At 38.4% G+C, this 18,835-nt stretch overlaps 1 protein-coding gene across 14 annotated transcripts in view; it reads right to left on the bottom strand.

Annotated features, from left to right (window-relative positions):
• Positions 1–1,043: 1,043 nt before the first annotated feature.
• The window catches only part of LOC129774856 (probable nuclear hormone receptor HR3), a 465,935-nt gene continuing 448,143 nt past the window's right edge, over positions 1,044–18,835 (bottom strand). For 11 of the 14 annotated variants that reach the window (XM_055778884.1, XM_055778885.1, XM_055778886.1 and 8 more), the window contains 9 exons: positions 14,512–14,677; positions 14,272–14,438; positions 13,720–14,145; positions 13,437–13,622; positions 13,191–13,294; positions 12,972–13,118; positions 12,657–12,900; positions 12,441–12,591; positions 1,044–4,752 (listed from right to left, as the gene is read on the bottom strand). In XM_055778884.1, coding sequence (XP_055634859.1) covers positions 4,629–4,752; positions 12,441–12,591; positions 12,657–12,900; positions 12,972–13,118; positions 13,191–13,294; positions 13,437–13,622; positions 13,720–14,145; positions 14,272–14,438; positions 14,512–14,677 — 1,715 coding nt within the window. In that variant the 3' untranslated portion in view covers positions 1,044–4,628. The remainder of the gene's footprint in view (positions 4,753–12,440; positions 12,592–12,656; positions 12,901–12,971; positions 13,119–13,190; positions 13,295–13,436; positions 13,623–13,719; positions 14,146–14,271; positions 14,439–14,511; positions 14,678–18,835) is intronic. The other 3 variants (XM_055778880.1, XM_055778881.1, XM_055778882.1) reach the window with 3 other exon arrangements.

Genomic DNA, 18,835 nt, shown 5'->3' with positions numbered 1-18,835 from the left:
ATCGTCTGCGGCTCGCTGATGTTATTTTATTTCTCATTGTAAATGCTTGCCTGTGTGTTTTTTGTTTTCTTCATTTTTTGGAACAGGAGATATTAGCTGGTACGAATGTTGATATGAGTGAGAGTAATTGAACCAAAGAGACGAATCCATCGAACAGATCGAAACGATGGGGTTTTGTGTTGGGAGTATTTTGGATTGGAATATATCGCTTTCGTGTATGGTTTTTCATTGTTAAATGCTTCTTAGTTGTGTATGAAAAGTTTGCTCTCGAATCCATTTAAAGTTTTGGGCGGCAAATCAAACCATAAAAATGAAGACTGAATGTACAACAGTTTGCTATTGTAGAAATTCCAATGAGTTCATGAGTCCCAATCAGCTTTTTAGAAAAGAAACTAATTCAGGTGGGGATACAAAATTCGGAGCGGGAACTGGAAATCGATATCGTATGTATTGGTTTGCGCTGAATATTCGATGGGGATAAATTGTGCGTTTTAAGGATTGCTATCTTGTCAGTCGCTAAGCGGTGTGCTTTTCATTTTGTTAATAGTTCCTTAAAAGTTAGTGCACAATCCTAGAGTTGATGATGGTTTGCTTAGTAGGAGAAGTTTCAGTCGAATGTCATGGAATGGGATAATGGGTTTCTGTCAGAGCATATTCAACATAACTTATCGAAACTCAGCTCAGTTTTCCGGTTATTTTGTAACATGGTCTGTAGTGTTTGTTAGTAATACAATTTGCACTAATTTCGTTAAAACCGAAATCTAGGTAAATGTTATATCCCGTAGAGGATGGTTAGTAAATTTTAGCTAGATTAACATAACAATGTAACCGAAGGAAAACAAGATGACGCTCTTCCTAATTGTGTGTTACACCATTTGCTTTAACTACAATTATTCAATCAATTGAAAACTGCTTGATGAACTTGTATAAATGTTATTACTGTTTGAATTTATCTACCGTTACTCATAATCAATGGATATACAAATGTAATAAAAGAACTATCTGCTATTCAAAGAGTGAAACATAAAAAGAAACAACAACAATAAGGATTAATCAGTTTATTAATCGTTCAATATAATTATTATGTATAATAGATTATAATATTCAGTGAAACTTAAAACCTACCCGAATTCGCTATTTTTTCTATGCTTTTTGTTTCCTCTAGATCCACTTGCGGCGTCTCTTAAGAAATTCATACAAGATGTGTTTTCTAAATTTATTTATATTCTTGCTTAGAGTTTGCAATTTAAATTAGTTTTAAATTACATTATATTTCTTCTCGCCTTTCTCAGTTGTTTTCTTCTCTTATCATTATTGTGTTATATTTATGTATAGAATTTAGATAACTATTCTTACCTTTATCGTAATGACAAATTTATTCCTTTGAATTTATGATTAGAAAAAAATCATTAATCACTATTTTTTTCCTTTTTTGCTTACTGTGTCTCTGTATGTATGTGAGAGAGGTTTTCTCCTGCTCCAGCGCATCTCCAGTAATTGTTTGTTTTACTGTTGCTTTCTTTTAAATATAATTTTATATTGTATATTATTTAATATATATATCGTTTAAGGCAATTAATTCTTACATTCATGAAAAGAAGTCGGGGACAGACCAGCAGCTAGACTCGTGGCAGTTGAATTTGATGCGAAAATGTTACAGTCGGTTTTGTTTTTTTCTTCCTATTTGTCCAGTCCGCCCAATTGCTGGCTCATCCCGCGCTCTAATATATATATATTCGATTTACGTGTCAACATGTGTGTATCTTTCTTTTTTTTTTGTGAATTTAATTTTCCGTTACAGATTTCTGGTTTTCTTTGTGTATGTATGTTTTTTGTCATTTCAACATTGTTCTGTAATTGTTTTATTTTATACCTTTTTAAATATATAATTTTATCAATCTTTTTTTATATATATATAGAAGCACCCATACATTTATAAGTTCTCATTTTCCAAGTCGCAGAAATATTTTCGCATTCCTCTCCGCTAGTTTCGCACGATGCACGACAAACTACTATCCTTCGTGTGCATTCGTGTCGCGTAGAAGAGTGAACGACCAGCTCTTCCACCTCCCGGTTGTCGGTCTTCCCGGTCTAACAACTAAAAACTTCTTTTCCGTTTCCTAGCAGTAAATCAGTGCGCGCGACTCTCTTCTTCTTCCTGCTCCGCGAACCTGCTGCTTCGTTCGGTCTTTCCTTCTTTTCATGTCGGCGATCATTCGGATGAATCGAGCCCCGGTCGAGTTCTGATCGGAAGGCCATAAAAAGAACCGACGAGCGATTGCACTTTCCAATGACTCCGTTTATTCAGGTTTTATATTTTTGTTCGTATATTCGCTCAAAGTTTTCCAAAAATTTAGACAAAAGAACCTAATTCTAAATTCAGTACGATGTTTTTGTTTGTTTTGTTACGTTCTTAAATTTTTCTATGGAGGGGTCTTTTTCCAATTATATAATTATCAGTTTTCTTTTTTTTTTCAATTTTTGCATCGGGTCTGTCGACTCATTTGGTTGACCTTCGCTCAACTACACAGCGTGTCAGGCCGTTTGGAGAGAAAGAGATAGAGAGATTTCAATATTCCTAATCATCCTAGAAATAAACTTTTGATTTGATTTCAGTAGTCTTTTGGGACCTAACGGCAAGACATGAACCGAAAAAAAAATTAAGGGGTTGACAAAGAAGGTGGAGTATACATTTTGCGGGTGACTGTGGTGAGAAACTAGTATCAATATTTCAAATTTTATTCTGACCATTCCCGCTGTGGACTGGGACGCATTCTAAGGCAAACAGAGTTCTAACGCCACTTTCAAACCGTTTTATGTTTTCCCTAAAAAAGAATGGTTGGTTAGTTCCATATTTAAACGTCGTATTTTTCGTTCAAGTCTTTAAATTTCCCTCTATTGTATGTTATATCTGCTAATACTGCTTCGAACCCTTCCACGTCGTTTATTTCGATTTAATTTCGTGCTATGCGTTGATTACTTCGAAATTTAAATTTAAAGCGAAAACAGGAAAACAGTTCTCATTTCAAAGTTCTGCAAACTAAATAAAATTCAAAAATGAATATCCTCAACAAGATGATACCTTTCTGCTTATCCAGGAAAAGCATGATCAGTACGGAAAACATAATGTTTTTGTTTTTCATGCCATCGTTATTTTTTCTTGCATTTTTTTGTTTTACTTTTCCAACAAAAATGGAAAATGTTCCTACCTAAAATACGAACGATTTAGAGAGAGAGAGATTCTATTTTTGCATTCTATATCATTTTCTCTATTCAACTGAATGTTCCTGCTGTTGAAACCTCAATTACGCTGTCTTCTGTTGTTCGAAAATCTAGAAATGATGCCTCCGGTACGAAGCATACTTTTGCACGCATCAGAATAAAATTTGTACGTTTGCCGCGATTAAAAAAAAACTAAACAAAATCTAAACAGAACAAGAAACAGTAGAACTAATAAAAAGAACAAATTTTTTTGCAGGTTTCTGCTAGGCTCTTCTAAAAAAAACAATATACAGAACGATTCAGCGGTCGTCGGTCGTAGTTGTTTCCCCTAACTTGCCTGTGTATTCACTAAGAACTAAACTTAACATATTAGTATGTATAAATTTCACCTACAAATTACATCATTCTTTTCATTTCCCTTAAATTTTTTAAAAATAAAAAATCGTTCAAGATGACATAAGCGAAAACAAAAAAGATATATAAATTAAAACTTTTAAAATAATATAACAATCATTAAATTCATTTACATCAACAATTACTATCGCTCTGTGTGTGTGTTTCTTTTTTTCTATACGTTATTTTCACTATTGTTTCACTAAACTATGTTTTTGCTTTATCCTCCCTTTTAAATTGCCATGCTGTGAAGGGAAAAAGTGTGCTTTCTAAAGCTTCAGACAGTTTTGTTTCAGTGCACACGCGCCGTTTGACACATTTCGGCTAAATGTAAACAGACGGTACCGACGGAAATATTTCGCTCGAAACAAGTTTCATTGCTGTGGGTGTGTGTGGGGGGGAATTTGTTAGGTTATAAAATTGAAGATTTTTTTTTTGTTGTAAATTGGAAATCGTCACCATCTGTTTGGATTCGGCTTTAGTTTCTGAATGCATGTTGTCATAATAATGCACTTCTTTCTCCCAACCGATTCGAACGAATTACGCGCCTTAACCTATGCAGCAAATGCTTTGTGTCCCTCCTCAGTTGGTTGTTCGCTTACAACAGTGACCAATATGAGAAGTTTATGGGGAATCGCCTAGCGCGATGCGTACACATGTTTGACAGTGGTGCCAGTTTTCATCCTTCGTGTTGAGTGCTTAAAACCAAACGTCGACTACTTCGTCTGAGTGATCACTTCGCCGTCTTGTTGGATGATGATGATGAAGGTGTTGTTATCACTCACTTGAACCGTTGCTGGTCCCACCATCTTGCCACTACTTGCCACATCCTCTTCCATCTTGTCTTGTGACGGATTTCCTTTCAAATATTGCTCTTGTTGCTGTTGCTGGTGGTACTGATGAAGCTCCTGCTGAGGGTGATACTCACTGGTTGCGCAAGGGATTGGAACGTGCTCCGAGTCCTGCTCCGGATGCTGCTGTTGTTGCTGTTGCTGCTGCTGCGGGTGATCCTGTTATGTCAGTAGGTCTTGCTGCGAGTCGATCGAAAATAACTCTTTGTACAGCGCGGGGAATACGTACTGCGGGTGATCTTGCTTGAACTTTTGCAGCGCCTCCATGTGCATGATGGAGAGTTCACTGGCGGGATGAAAGATGTGGATATATATGCGTTAAAATTTACGTTTGATGGGGTTTATGAATTGAATGAATTTGTTTCAAGATAAATTGTTTCAGCTAACAGATTCTCATAATTGCATGATATATTTGATGTTGGTTGGGTTGGTGTTTCAAAGAAAACAATATTTATATGGCGTCATATCACAATGTGAGTCAACTGTTCGATATGTTTACACACCCAGAATAGAAATAGGGACTATGATTCGAAAGGTTTTCTGACAACTAGTGTTGTCCATCGTCGTAAACTAATCAATTATTTAAAGGCGAAAGTTATGAAGTCTTCTTCGTAAATTGTAGCTTACAAATCGAGATAAGCGAGTAGAATAATGCAAACTCTTTCAAAAGGGACTGAAAAGGTGACCCTCTTTAGTCTAACACCTTCTAGTACGAATAAACGAGTTGAATTATAGAGACTTCAAACATTTCAGGTTCATTCGTCTAACAACCTTCTGGGAACTTCACAAACATCGTAACACAATTGAATTGCGTTGAAAATCACATGAATCGGCAATAAAGGTAATACATGGCAGGCTTACATGAATTTCAATTTCTTAAATCTTTTATTGTGATTTTAATCGGTTTCAAAAATTCAAGAGATATTTCTGATCCTTTTCAATCTACAAAAAGAGTTCAACTTAGATGGTCCTGGAAGATTCATTGGATACTAGCGTGATTTACGGAATGAGAAACAATATTCCTCCACTCGAAACATTGGCGGATCATGCATGGTATTTGTGAAAAAGATTAATCTATCAATCTATCCTATCAAGGATCAGGAAATAGATTTGCGGAAAACCCTTTGGGGGGTCCTCGTTCTAAGGTAAAAACCACCCTGCTTAGAGTCATATTTGCGAGGAATCTTACGTTGTTTCAATGTATTTGTAGTAAATTAGTATTTGTAGTAAATAAATGAGTATTTTTTAATGCTAATAAATTATTTTTTTCTCTACAACGAAAATTTTCGATGGTACAGATTTTTGGTACAGATTTTTTGAAAAATTACAGATTAGTAAGATGTTTTACCCCTCTGGTACAGATTTAAATGTGGTAACACTGGTAGGGAGTTATCCATGTTTTCATTAAAAAATATTTTTGAAATCAAAAATCATTGAACATTTATATTTTGGAAATTAAAATTTATTTTTCTCGAGAACATGTTTAGCCCATACAATTTCCAACAAGTCTCCCATACATCGGAATATGGGCATTTGTATAAGGAAAAAGTTTTTCGAACAACAACTTTTTCATGTTTTTCTTCGAAAAATTACTATTAATGTTTAATTCGTAACATTTTTATGTATCAATTTTCGCGATTTACATGCTCTGCTAACTTTTTCTATTCAGAAACAAACGCTAGAAATTACACACAAAAATGTAACGAGTAAAAAATTATTTTTTCAGAGGTCTCCATACGAAAATGCTCTATGTTTCAGAAACTATAAAAGAGAGAAAGTTGGCGTCTTCGACGAAAGTTCATATTTTAATAAGATCTAAAACATTGTCGAATACACTATATTCTTGACTTTAAAAAAGTCACAGGAGGGTTGTGTCCGAGACACGATCGCATAGTTGACGTAGGATTCCGTTAGGATATCTGTTGATTTTGGATATGTTTGAAGAATTACATCGTTAAACTCTTTAATAATGATTTGGTGGCCCTGAAAAGGGCCGTTTTGTTTGGTTGATGGGTATTGTTTGTTCACTCCACCAGTGTTTAACGAGTGATGGTGACAGAAGGATGGTAAACAGTCGTTGGATGGTGCGTATCAGATAAAAGATACCGAAGATGAAAACCACCCTCTGTGATCCAAAACGAGATGTTTGAAATAAAGAGAAAAAAACTTTCAACTATCACCAATTTAATACAGACAACTACCAATACCGAACACAATTATCAATTTTTCTCATCAGTAAAAACATGTTACTTTAATATAGAAACGTAATTTTTTTAAAAAGTTTAACATTCTGAGTGTTTATTCAACTCAATGAGAATTTAAATTGTACTAACAACACCTAATACTATATGTAGAGCATCTGGGAAACCACTTTTTCTAATATTTCTTCACTTTTCCAATCTTTTTCGCCGTATAAACTTTCCTTGGGTGAAAATGAACACAACAAAACAGACAGCCGTTCTCGCCGTCAGCCGTTCAACGACCCGTTCTCGTTGGTTTGATGCAAAAATCTCATCAATCTATGATGAAATGACTGAGTAATAAGCGTTTGAAATTGGACATTTTTCACGATGCGATCGATTTTCGTTTTTCAATTTGTACCCCCATATGTTCCCGAAAGACGTAATCCTACGTCAAAAATATAGGATTAGTTGTAACTTTTTCGAAGAAAGCATGAAAAAGTTGTTATTAGAAAAACTTTTTCCATGTAAAAGTGCCCATCTTCCGATGTATGGACGACTTGTCTGAAATTGTAAGGACTATTCACATTTTTTTTTGGAAATTAAAAAAAAAATGTTTTTGAGAAAAGTGAATTTTGATTTATTCAAATTATTAATTTTATTTAAAAAAAAGTTTAGGTATTTTTTTATTTAAATTTAACCAATTTACTAAATTTCATTTTTTGGTTAGAATTGTGTAGGTATTATAGTTTTTGAGTAATATTTTTTTTGTAAAAAATCAAGAAAATTTTATTGGCCCTTTTCAAAAAGTAGTCTAATTGTTTTTTGAATATTTCGAGTATGCAAAGTTGCTTAAAAGACTCATGTGTTTACACCCACAACGTTTCGCTGCTATTTGAGATGGTGCTGCCAACGGCCAGTAGAGTTGGCATGAAATTCGTATTGCCCTTTCTGCAACAGTATAAAGTGGTCCAATTGAGTAATACAGGTTGATTAGAAATTATGAAGTGTCTTTAATGAGAATTCTTGCAACTTCCGTAAAGTGCAGGAACCTTGCACCGTTTACATTCTGTCAAATATATACCGGGAATTTGTGTTTTTAAATAAAATGCTATATTTATTTTATCATCTAAATTTATATTATCGCCTTCATAATAGGACACTTTTTCCAACGAACAATCCAGTCATCGAAACACTTTTTATAGTTGTATTCAAAAACTGCCTTCAGTTCACGCAGCGAATTCGTTTTTATATCTTCGACGCTGTCTCACGAGGCGGTAATTTTAGTTTAGGAAATAGGAAAAAGTCACAAGCGGCCATATCGGGAGAATAATCATCCGTTGGATGAACGTGGGATCAGAGTTTGATCACGCAACTATGTATTCAGCCACATTTTTTTTTTTATCCAAAATATATATTTTTATCAAGGCTCATATAGCGTCAACCTGACGGGGCCGGGAGTTCAATATTTCGACAATGTTTGCCTTATAACTATGTTAGTAATATGTAACCGATTACTCGCGGTTGGCTCGAGGTTAGTATTACAAGTGTTTTCGTAATTGTGATGTTGCTGTCTCCAATGCTCTGTACCTGTGCCCGACACGGGATACTTCCTTTTGGGATGCAGCTGACCATTAATCAGCAACGCCCCCTAGTCTGTACCCCATATCTAGCGTGGTGCGTCTTCTCGACTCGAGGAATCCAGGATAGAATGGTCACTAGCCGGCGCAAACATCAGCTCGTGTAGAGTTGTCATGAGCGATACAACCTTTGGCTCTTGTTGAATGATCAGTGGACTGCACAACCTTTGGCCCGTTGTCATGAGCGATACAACCTTTGGCTCTTGTTGAACGATCAGTGGACTGCACAACCTTTGGCCCGTGTATCTGTAAAGAGTGTGTGTATGTATTGCCGCGACTAAGTAAAAGTTTATAGATCGGATAGGAGGGATATGAAACAGGGACACAACGAAGGAAACATCATTAAACGTTGACATCGGCGTTTCTGAGGAACAGGTATAGATGAAGCAGAAGATCAGGATCACGGCTACCTAAGATATCCCGGACGGGGATATCCGATTGTCTGCCTTTTGCTCTCAGTGCTCTAGAGAGCTGAGAGCGAGCAGCATGGAACCGGATACACGACCAGACAACATGCTCGATGTCGTGGTAGCCATCGCCACAATCACAAAGATTGTTTGCTGCGAGCCCAATGCGATAGAGATGCGCGTTTAGGTTGTAGTGATTGGACATAAGCCGAGATATCACGCGAATGAAATCACGACCTACATTCAATCCCTTAAACCAAGCTTTCGTCGAAACCTTAGGAATAATCGTGTGTAACCAGCGACCGAACTCATCTTCACTCCACATGCGCTGCCAACTAACGAGTGTGTCCTGACGAGGAATGTGAAAAAATTCATTATAGGCAATTTGCCTTTCAAAAAGTGTGCCTTCTGAAGCGCCCACCTTAGCTAGCGAGTCCGCTTTCTCATTCCCCGGAATCGAGCAATGAGAGGGAACCCATGCTAAGGTAATCTTGAATAATTTTTCGACCAAAACACTCAATAGATGTCTTATTCTTGTTAGGAAATAAGATGAGCGTTTATCAACTTTCATTGAACGAATTGCCTCTATTGAGCTGAGACTGTCTGAAAAAATAAAATAATGGTCGATGGGCAGTGTTTCAATGATCCCTAGTGCGTAGTATATCGCACCCAGTTCAGCGACATACACGGAACAAGGATCTTTGAGTTTGAAAGAGGCATTGGAATTTTCATTGAAGATGCCGAAGCCAGTGGACCCGTTTATGAATGAACCGTCAGTAAAGAACATTTTATCAGATCTAACTTTCCCATATTCTGCCGAAAATATCGGCGGAATAGAATCGGAGCGTAGATGATCTGGGATTCCATGGATTTTTTGTCGCATGGACAGATCAAAATTGACAGAGGAATTGCAAAAGTATGGGAAGCAAACTTGGTTGGAGATGCCCGGTGAAGGGTGCACTTCATGGGTAAGGAAATCATGGTACAAAGACATAAAACTTGACTGAGGAGTCAGTTGGAGTAGATTTTCGAAGTTATCAATCACCAATGGATTCATGATCTTGCAACGGATGAGAAATCTGTAGGATAATTCTGTGAATCGAAGAGTAAGCGGGGGTACTCCTGCCAAGACTTTGAGACTCATCGTATGTGTCGAATGCAAACACCCCATTGCTATACGCAAGCAACGATATTGTATTCTCTCCAGCTTGAGAATATGAATCCTGGCAGCTGATCGGAAGCAAAAACTGCCATATTCTAACACTGATAATATCGTTGTTTTGTACAACTGAATGAGGTCTCCTGGATAAATTCAGCCACATGATTGCGATGAAATTTTTGAAGAAACTTGAGCTCTTCTGGCACTGGTCGTGCTGCGATTTTTCTCATGCCAAAAACATCAACCGAAATATAATGAACATTCTTGTGAGAGATATTTAATACACGGGCTAGTTCTCTTAAACTTAGACGACGATTTACGAGTACAATTCCTTTCTTGAAGAGGTGGATTCCCTTGATGTGGCAAACCGTTCATCGCTTCTCGGCCGTTTTTAAATGCCTTATACCATTCATGAACCCGTGTTTTCCACATAGTTGAGTCACAAAATTTATTATGCAACATTTTGAACCTTTCGACACAAGAAATTTTGTATGCAACACAAAATTTCATACATCTTCGACCAATAGAATTATCTATATCAAAAACCTTAGAAGATATCCTCAAAATGCTTCTCGGTGGTAGTGCGAAGGAAGCCCCCCCCCTTTCCCCTCTATGCGGGAGGTGAGACAAATAGACCATAAATTTCGAATTTTGAATGATGAATTTTACCAATTATTGCGTTCGAGTTCCCTCTTGAGTCAAATGTTGCTTTGAGAGTATGGTTCGGACGTGAGTTGTGACTTCATTCGCGTGTTGAGTGGGCATATGTTAATAAACCACTACTCGGTAGATGTGCATCTCCACAGGAAAGGTTTGTCGCTGTGGAAACGGTTACTGTGGAATTCCGCCTCCGATTGATGGATCTCTATAACAGCATGTCGGAAAAAGAACCTGCAACCATTGGGAATCAGAACAGAGGGTCCAAGAGGATGGTTATAACAGCTGTTATCCATGGTTATTATGCAAAGAAAGAAACGGATAAACCTCTAAGTCAGGAATTCTCTCTGTGACTTCCTCAGGTTTTAAAATAAATCGTCTATTCGAGAAATATTAAAGAAGTTTCTCGGCGACCTTCTCTGTTTTCCAAAAATTAATACGGGTGATGTAGGAAAATATATCGTTCGAAAATTTTTAAAGGGGTTTTCAGCGGCCTTCTCAGGTCAGAATAAATGTTATTTTCGGAATCTCGTTTCGCCTTATAGTTGAGAATTCGAGTGTTCAAAATCACATCACTCATCACAGTGAATCTTGAGTCGTTGCACCTATTGCAACTAACAATTTTTCCTTCCATGATAATCGCTAGGGAACCACGCTATAGAGGCGACCCTTCTGGCGGCCAATATCATACTAACATTTCTTCCTTCTTCCTGGTGACTGTTAGAATGTGGCAGGCGTCGTTATTAACCATTTAAAGGTTAAATCACCGAAACTTGCACAATGAGAATGATTTGCTACTCTCAAGCGTCATTTAGTGTGTTCTTTGTGCAAATTCGCTGGATCAGGTTAATCACGGAGAGCAACTACGAAGTGTATAGTCTGCCAAAACTTAAGCTCAAGAACACGATGAATCTATTCCCGGTATCGACGAATCCGAAGAGGTAGATGTCTGGGTGGATCCAAAAATCAGTGAAGAGTTGCCTAATGGTGAAGAACTACCGAATGATAATTTTCTCGAGGATTATGTGATAGCTCGTATAAAATCAAAATCTGAAGGATCAATAAAGATAAAGCACCAGTGTTTTTGATGAGCGATTTGGAATCGACTGCGATTATGTGTTTGCTCTTGTGGTTCGTTGAACAATAGATCGTTCCTCTGATGTTTGTTGCGAGGCTATGCACATTGTCAGACCTCTAGAACTAACCCTTTAACAAAATCTCCAAATCAGCAGATATCATGTATTAATTGTAAGTAGGATAACTGTTAGTAGATCTTCTACTGTTTTTAACTACGGGGGGTTTCAGGGAAGAATTAATCGACCGTCACCGTCCATGAATATAACCAGAGCTAGCTCGAAGTGATGGTATCTGAGATATTTCGCAAACAAACGGAGCGTATAGCAACGAGATATATTTTTCCCAAGAATTTGAATTAGACCGTAGCCATCAACTATGATCATTGTTCAATTAAAATTATGTTGGCTATCCTCTTAACCCGGATAAGAGTTGAGAAATTACCAAATAATCCGGATTTAAAAAAACAGCGTTGTGGTGGAGTGTTGGGGTTGCAACGAATTCTAAATCATCTTTTTTTCATGTTCATTACACTCTTGAGAAATACACCCAGGGTTTTTTTTACGCGGGAGATACGTACCTCGTAAAAAAACCGCGTTGATTGAAAAATCCGCGTAAAAAAACCGCGTTGATTGAAAAATCCGCGTAAAAAAACCGCGTTAATTGAAAAATCCGCGTAAAAAAACCTCGTAAAAAATCTTGGAGTATTACGAAATAGAGAACATATAATGAAACATTGTATGTATTCTTGTCATTTCGCTGGTTATTCAGATAATGTAATATTAGATTAATTTCGGAAAAAAATAATTCGTTTCATTTAGTAGAATTTTACTACCGTTTGACTAAAAAAAACCTACCGGAAGGTTGGGATTTTATTCAGCAGTATCTCGAGCACCGTCACGTCCCCTTTGAGTGGCGCGTGGTTCGTCTCGATCTCCTGCCGGATGGCGGACGTGCTCATTTCGAACAATCGCTGGATTTCGGTGTTACCTCGGACGCCATTTCGTTCTGTGGACAAAACAAGCGCGTGTCATAGGACCGTATGGCTTTATTAAAAAAATTCCTATACTCACCCGGCCACATCAGCACCAGACTCTGGTACAGCGCCAGCTCCGTCTCCGTCAGCTTGAGCTCGGCGATACTCTTGGCAGTCTCGAATATGCACGCCACTAGCTTCATCTCGAACGAGTCCGACGTGTAGAACACTTCCTGGGGCAGCATGATGTCTCCGTAAAGCACCGAGTTGGTCGAGAGATCCATAAGTCGGGACATTCGCACGATCGCCAGCTCGAACGAACCCGTCTTCAGCAGGAGAATCTACATCAAACGCGAAGAGTTATTATTGAGTGAGTTTCGTTACAGCTAGGTGTTTTGAATGCGAAGTTTACCTGATCATCTTGACTTAATCGCATGAAGCCCGGTATCAGCTTGGCGAATTCGATAATCTGCTGGATCATTGCGGTAAGCTTGTCGGCGCAATCGAGCCAGAGTTCCTCTTGGCTCATGTTCTTGTAGTACAAAATGCGGGTGACGTCCTGTCGATCACAATCAGTTTCAGTTTCACTGCATGTTGTTTCGGATTTAATGGGTGGAGACCTCATACTTACCTGGGGTTTTCGGAACATTTCATGCACTAACTCCAGCTTGTGATTGGTATTTGCATGCGCTTCCGCAAGGGTTTTTATCAACACGTCATTAATGTCGCCTTCGGCTGGAAGTGAAATAAAAAAAGGAAAAAGGAAAATGTCGTTGAGATTCTGGAACGTTTAATTGGTCATATTATTTTAGGAAGACACGGTTAGTATACACAACATCAAGCGATAGAACAGAGATCCCAAAGACAACCACATTACCCCACTTGGTGTGCGAATCGCAGGAGCTGTCGTCCTCGCCGAACGAAACCGGTGTATTCTGGCTGGGATGATGCGAATGGGACACCCCGATGCCGTCTGCTCCTCCCCCGCCTGTACCACTCCCAACCGACGAAACGGGATTCTGCTGGCAGCAGTCACTCCGCCTTATGCTATTGCCTGTAACTTCTGGTGGGTGTCCCGGCAGCAGGTTAGAAGGATTAGAAAGGTGTTAAGTGTTATACAGGGAGGTCTTGTGTTAGTAGTCTGGAATAGTGGAATTCACCTGAACCGGACACTACGGTTTGAGTCATTCCGGGCCCGTTCGTACCGGTATTTTGAACCATGCTTTGGTTGACCATCTGCTGCTGGCTGTTCGGCGAGGGCAGGAAGGTCGTCGAGTCAACGAAGCTTCCCACAATGCTGTCCACATTCGTGAGCTGTTCCTGCTTGATGGCGATAATTGTACTATTTGTGCTGTTGTTGTCGTTATTGCCGGTGGTATGACTCGGCAGCGGGGTTATTGCTGTTTGCTGATTGGGATTCTGCTGCTGGGTTAGCTGATGTTGCTGCTGACCGGTTTGTTGCTGCTGTTGTTGGCCACTGCCCCCACCAGCGGTACTACTGCTGGTGGTTGTTGCAGTCTGTTGAACTCGGGCCAACCGAATATCGCTCAGCGTTATTGCCCGATGGTTTGGTGAGCTGTCCTTATCTGGAAGGCGGGTTAGTGAGAAGGAACATATTTACAATACAGGGATAGGAAACCGTCACCATGACCCACGGTTAGTAGTAGCATGCAATTTTAGCCTACTGCACCCTAAATGTAGAATAAACTTACTGTGTCCGCTTATGAACTCTGAGTCAATTATGGAACTTCTAGGCTCATAAGTTGTTGTACTATCCACGTAATCGGCCGAGATGTCGTAACCCATCGTTTGCTGCGGTGTGACAGACGTCGAGTAGCCGTAAGGGCTGCCATAGCCCACCTCATTGTTGTACGGGTATCTGGAAGAAAAGTTAAACCCGATTTCAACACTCAACCTGTATTAACAGTTCTATCATCCGCTAGGGGCCATACCCGTTGTAACCGTGATGCAGTTGGTCACTACTCGAGGGTGTCTGGGTGTCAAACACTGAGCTGTCGGGCGCCGCATCGCTCTGCGCACGCATCTGGGCTCGATGAAACCGTACCTCGTCCTCTACCTTTTCCCGTTGCTTCTTTGACATCCTACCGAATTTGACCGCTGCAAAGACAAATTAAGGTACAAAATTAAGCAGCTGAACAATTTACCGGTTTTTATTTCAATCTAGATAAACGACAGTATCGATTGGAATGACACAAACTGAGTGTGGGAGCAATTGAGGTTCACATTGTGCAACAAAAAGTGTTTTTTTTTTATTGATTTTCGTCCTCCCGGGTGAGCGACAGATTATCTTGAACTGGTGTCACGAAGAGAATTTGCGTCTGCATCACTGTACCATCGGGCGGCACTGGCGGCACGATTCATTCATCGCGCACAGAAGAACACAGAAAAAGGGACAAATCAAGATAATTGAATTCGTCCTTTTTAGTTCCCCACATAAACAAACACACTCACACACGTGAGCAGGCGTGCTCTGCAGACGCGCGTTGCCAGACTGCATTGATCTGATCTCATTCACACCCGAAATGTGCATCATCTCGATTCGAGACTCGGTTGGCTGGCTAGCTGGTTGGCAGACTGCCAAATCGTACATGCTGGGTATCGATTGGTCCACGTGGGGGTTGTTGTTTGATCAAGCAGTGTCTGGATTGGAGTGTGGAATTTTTCATCCAAACGTTGTGTGCTTAATTGTATAGCTATTTGTGAATTTTGTATCGAATATTTGGAACATTTTCCATTCAAAAATGTTTTTTTTTGCTAGAAGAGCATTAATCGCACTGGAACTGACAGTTACAAAGAACAAAAATATATAGTTTGCTTGAGTTGTTAAGTCTAATAGGTAAGATATAGGTGGATTCGCCTCCCTGGAGTCGGTGATGGCTGAACATCACGGAAACAGACCGCTGAAAAATGAGCGAAGATAGAAAAATGTCTATGGAATCTTGGTATCTCTAGCAAAACCAGTTTTCCGATACTTCATTGAGCAGTTTTCCAGTTTTCAGTTCGCTGTCAGATTCTAATAACAACAGTTTCAGTTACTTCTTTAGATGATTTTGATCGTTCATGTAGTTCCCGATGAAAATAACCAATGCACACTAACATTCCCTCCCCCATTGCCAGTCCGGGTATGGAAAGTCTTTCTCCTAGCTTGCTTATCTTATAAGGAATTCTCCTTTCCGTAGCAAAATCGTAATCGTTGAATTTTAACAAAGTCTATAAGACGAGTCTTCCTGGCTCGAGTGTTTCTTCCAGCAGTGTATTGAGTCCGGTTACATTATCCAAAAATAATCCTTTGGTTTGCAAATAGCTCTGTCTTAGATATACTTTATGTAGTATATCGTGCCAGAAGTAGGGGAACCGCGGGTAATATGGACAGGTGGTTGATTAGTATAGTTACATTTTGAACTTCCGATTTCTGTTAATGAGAACACTTTTTACATGTTATTCTATAATCTTTAAGCCACCCTATGGCAATGAATACTGATCAAAAGTGGAAAAGGGAAACAAAAACCGAAAACCATACATGATTCCGCGTGTGGATGTAATTTTAGCTGCTTCGATATTAAGCATTTTGAGTTGTTTAATATCAAAATTAAAATTCGCTGATGGTTATATTTCGGTTTGTGAGTTAACAGAGAACCGATATTAGGTATGTACGGAAAAGTAAATCCATTTTTGAGTGAAAAAGTTTCAATAATTAAAATAATTGTACTGGTGGGGTAAAACGGACAGTTGCCAGTGCGAGTGAGATGAACTGTGAAAAGTCTGTTTAATCTATTCCTAAGGAATGCCGTGCGTCTATAAATGGAAATCAAATCGCCAAATGTGGACTGTTATAAGCTGACTGGAACCAAAAGCATAATAGTTGAGGGTCTGTTCGTTTATACTGCTGAATAGCATGATATCACTTCGATATCGAGTTTTTAATCATTTAACGGACATTCGTGATGAGTTCAGGCCTTGGTTGAGTAAAATTATTCCTCTCGCGATCGATAAATCTCTACGCTCCATATATTACAAACCTGTCCATATTACCCCCACTACTTTTCGGTCTGTTTTAATTTTAGTAAAAACATTGAAAACACTTTTTTGTAAAATATTTAGCCAATTAGGTAGAAAAACCGTATATTGAATTGCAAGAAACTGCATCAAAGTTTTGGGAAACATGAGTTCTCAAAGATATGATTGAAGTTCTTCTTAACATGTCCGTTTTACCCCCACCTCCCCTACAGATGACACGGAATTATAAAATAATAAACTTCTAGTAGAAGAGACCGTACACTTGATTCAGTATTCGAGTCGCACAAAACCCAATTGGCTGTGATCAACCCATCGTAGTTTGCATAAGTTGGTTTCACAGGAATGAAGCACTTCATGAAAACTTAACCGTTACTTACTTAAATCTGCCGTTATGTTACTTAAATCAGCAGCTTTTTCACTGAAAATTAAAAAAGAAGGTGCTTTTACAATTGACCCTATAAATGCTTCGCAATTGATATAAATAATAATAAAAAATAAATAATCCACAAATTAAATATAAATATATAAATATATTTATATTTAATAATATAAATAATCCACAAATTTTGCAACACAGTACCTTTCGTAGAACGGTAACCGAAATGCGGTATCGAATCGATTGTGTAGTACCAATAGCAACTGATACGGAACTCATTTTCATTTTCAGTTTTCCACCAAAGAACACAGTACGCACCGCCGGAAATCCGAAAGAAATGCGCTGCACTTTGACGGAAACAATGCTCGAAATCACAAAAATTAAATGATCGAACGGAAGAAGTCACTAACGACAGAAAAAGTCATAAGTCTTAACACACTCTTAAATTCTCACAGGCTGTCTCCTGCCAAAAAAAAAAGAGAATATCAATTCGCGTTTTTACTACTTCGGATATTACTTTAAAAAGCATTAATATTTTAAATACTTAACTGAACTTTTGGTGTCCATGAGTTTTTATGGAATCAGCTGAAAATGATTCATTCTTGTTCTCGCGAGAACAATACACAAATTGACCATATGTCGTGATATGTGTCATTATGTCAATGTATGCATTTCAATAAGTACACCCAAATTAGCGTTGGAAAAAAAAACAATATTATCATTGGAAAATGCTTTTTCCATTATGCATTTGCTCTGCAGTTAAAACTTATCTAATTGGAATTGATTTCTTCAACTGAAAATAACGCTGAAGACATTGAACTTTGTATCCCGTTATTTAGAAAATAATAAGGCATTTTCGATTAGTTAGCTGCTTGTTTTTACAGAGGCCTTAAACTACGCAGTTCATTCGACTATTAATGGATTTTTAGGTGGTATAATCCCATCTCATAAATAAAACAAAGATGTTATCGAACACGGATGTACGAGAAAAAAAGCAAAGTTAACCGGGTCTGCTAGTCTATAAAAGATATGACACGATATATCAATCAGCTAGACTAGCAGAGATGGCCGGAGAAAACTCCGAAATCAAGAGGAAATGATCAAAAGACACCACAACATTGGCGATTTTAGAACCGGGTCGATAAGTGGATGTCTCATATCTCATAGATCGTTGATCTGATCAATGATGTCTGAGATCATTTCGGAAAGCTAAATTGAATCGGAAGTCAATCGGCCCCACAGGCAACACAATATCGATATTTTTAGAATCGTATTGATCAGCGAGAGTTGAATATCGTATTCTAATGTCATTTTGGGATCCAAAATGTCGACTTCCAGTTAGCTCAAAAAACCCGGAAGTCAACCTGAAATGATCATGAGACCTCACAACGATAGTATTTTAGAAATCGGTTCGACCAGCGACCTTGAGGTCATTTCGGAATTCAAAATGGCCGCTTTCGTTTAGCCTAACTGAACCGGATAATATTCGGTAATTATTGAGAATAATTTCAGAGAAAGCATTCGTCTCTTCAGCATGTGGATGCTTGTTCACACGCATTTCTATGGCAACCGCTTGGCGCGCTGCAGTTTGTTTATGGTGTCCTTCACGCATAGCAGAAATAAAGCTTCTCTGTGCTGAGTTTGTTGAGGTGAACACTTTTAAAATACCCAAGAAAAGGCAATATTCTGAAGAAAACCAAAATTATGAATGGATCAATATGATGGCAGTAAACTTAAGCAATAATAAATGCAACATCTACTTGAAAATTCGTTTTTTTTTCATTCAAAAATGGTGATTTCTAAAACCGGACAAACCATGATCATTTTTTGGACAAACCATGATCAGAGGTGGTCAAACCTTG

The sequence above is a fragment of the Toxorhynchites rutilus genome, chromosome 3 (assembly GCF_029784135.1).
Source record: "Toxorhynchites rutilus septentrionalis strain SRP chromosome 3, ASM2978413v1, whole genome shotgun sequence".
NCBI lineage: Eukaryota > Metazoa > Arthropoda > Insecta > Diptera > Culicidae > Toxorhynchites > Toxorhynchites rutilus.
Note: the sequence above shows the minus strand (reverse complement) of the source record. Positions and strands in the feature narration are given on the sequence as shown.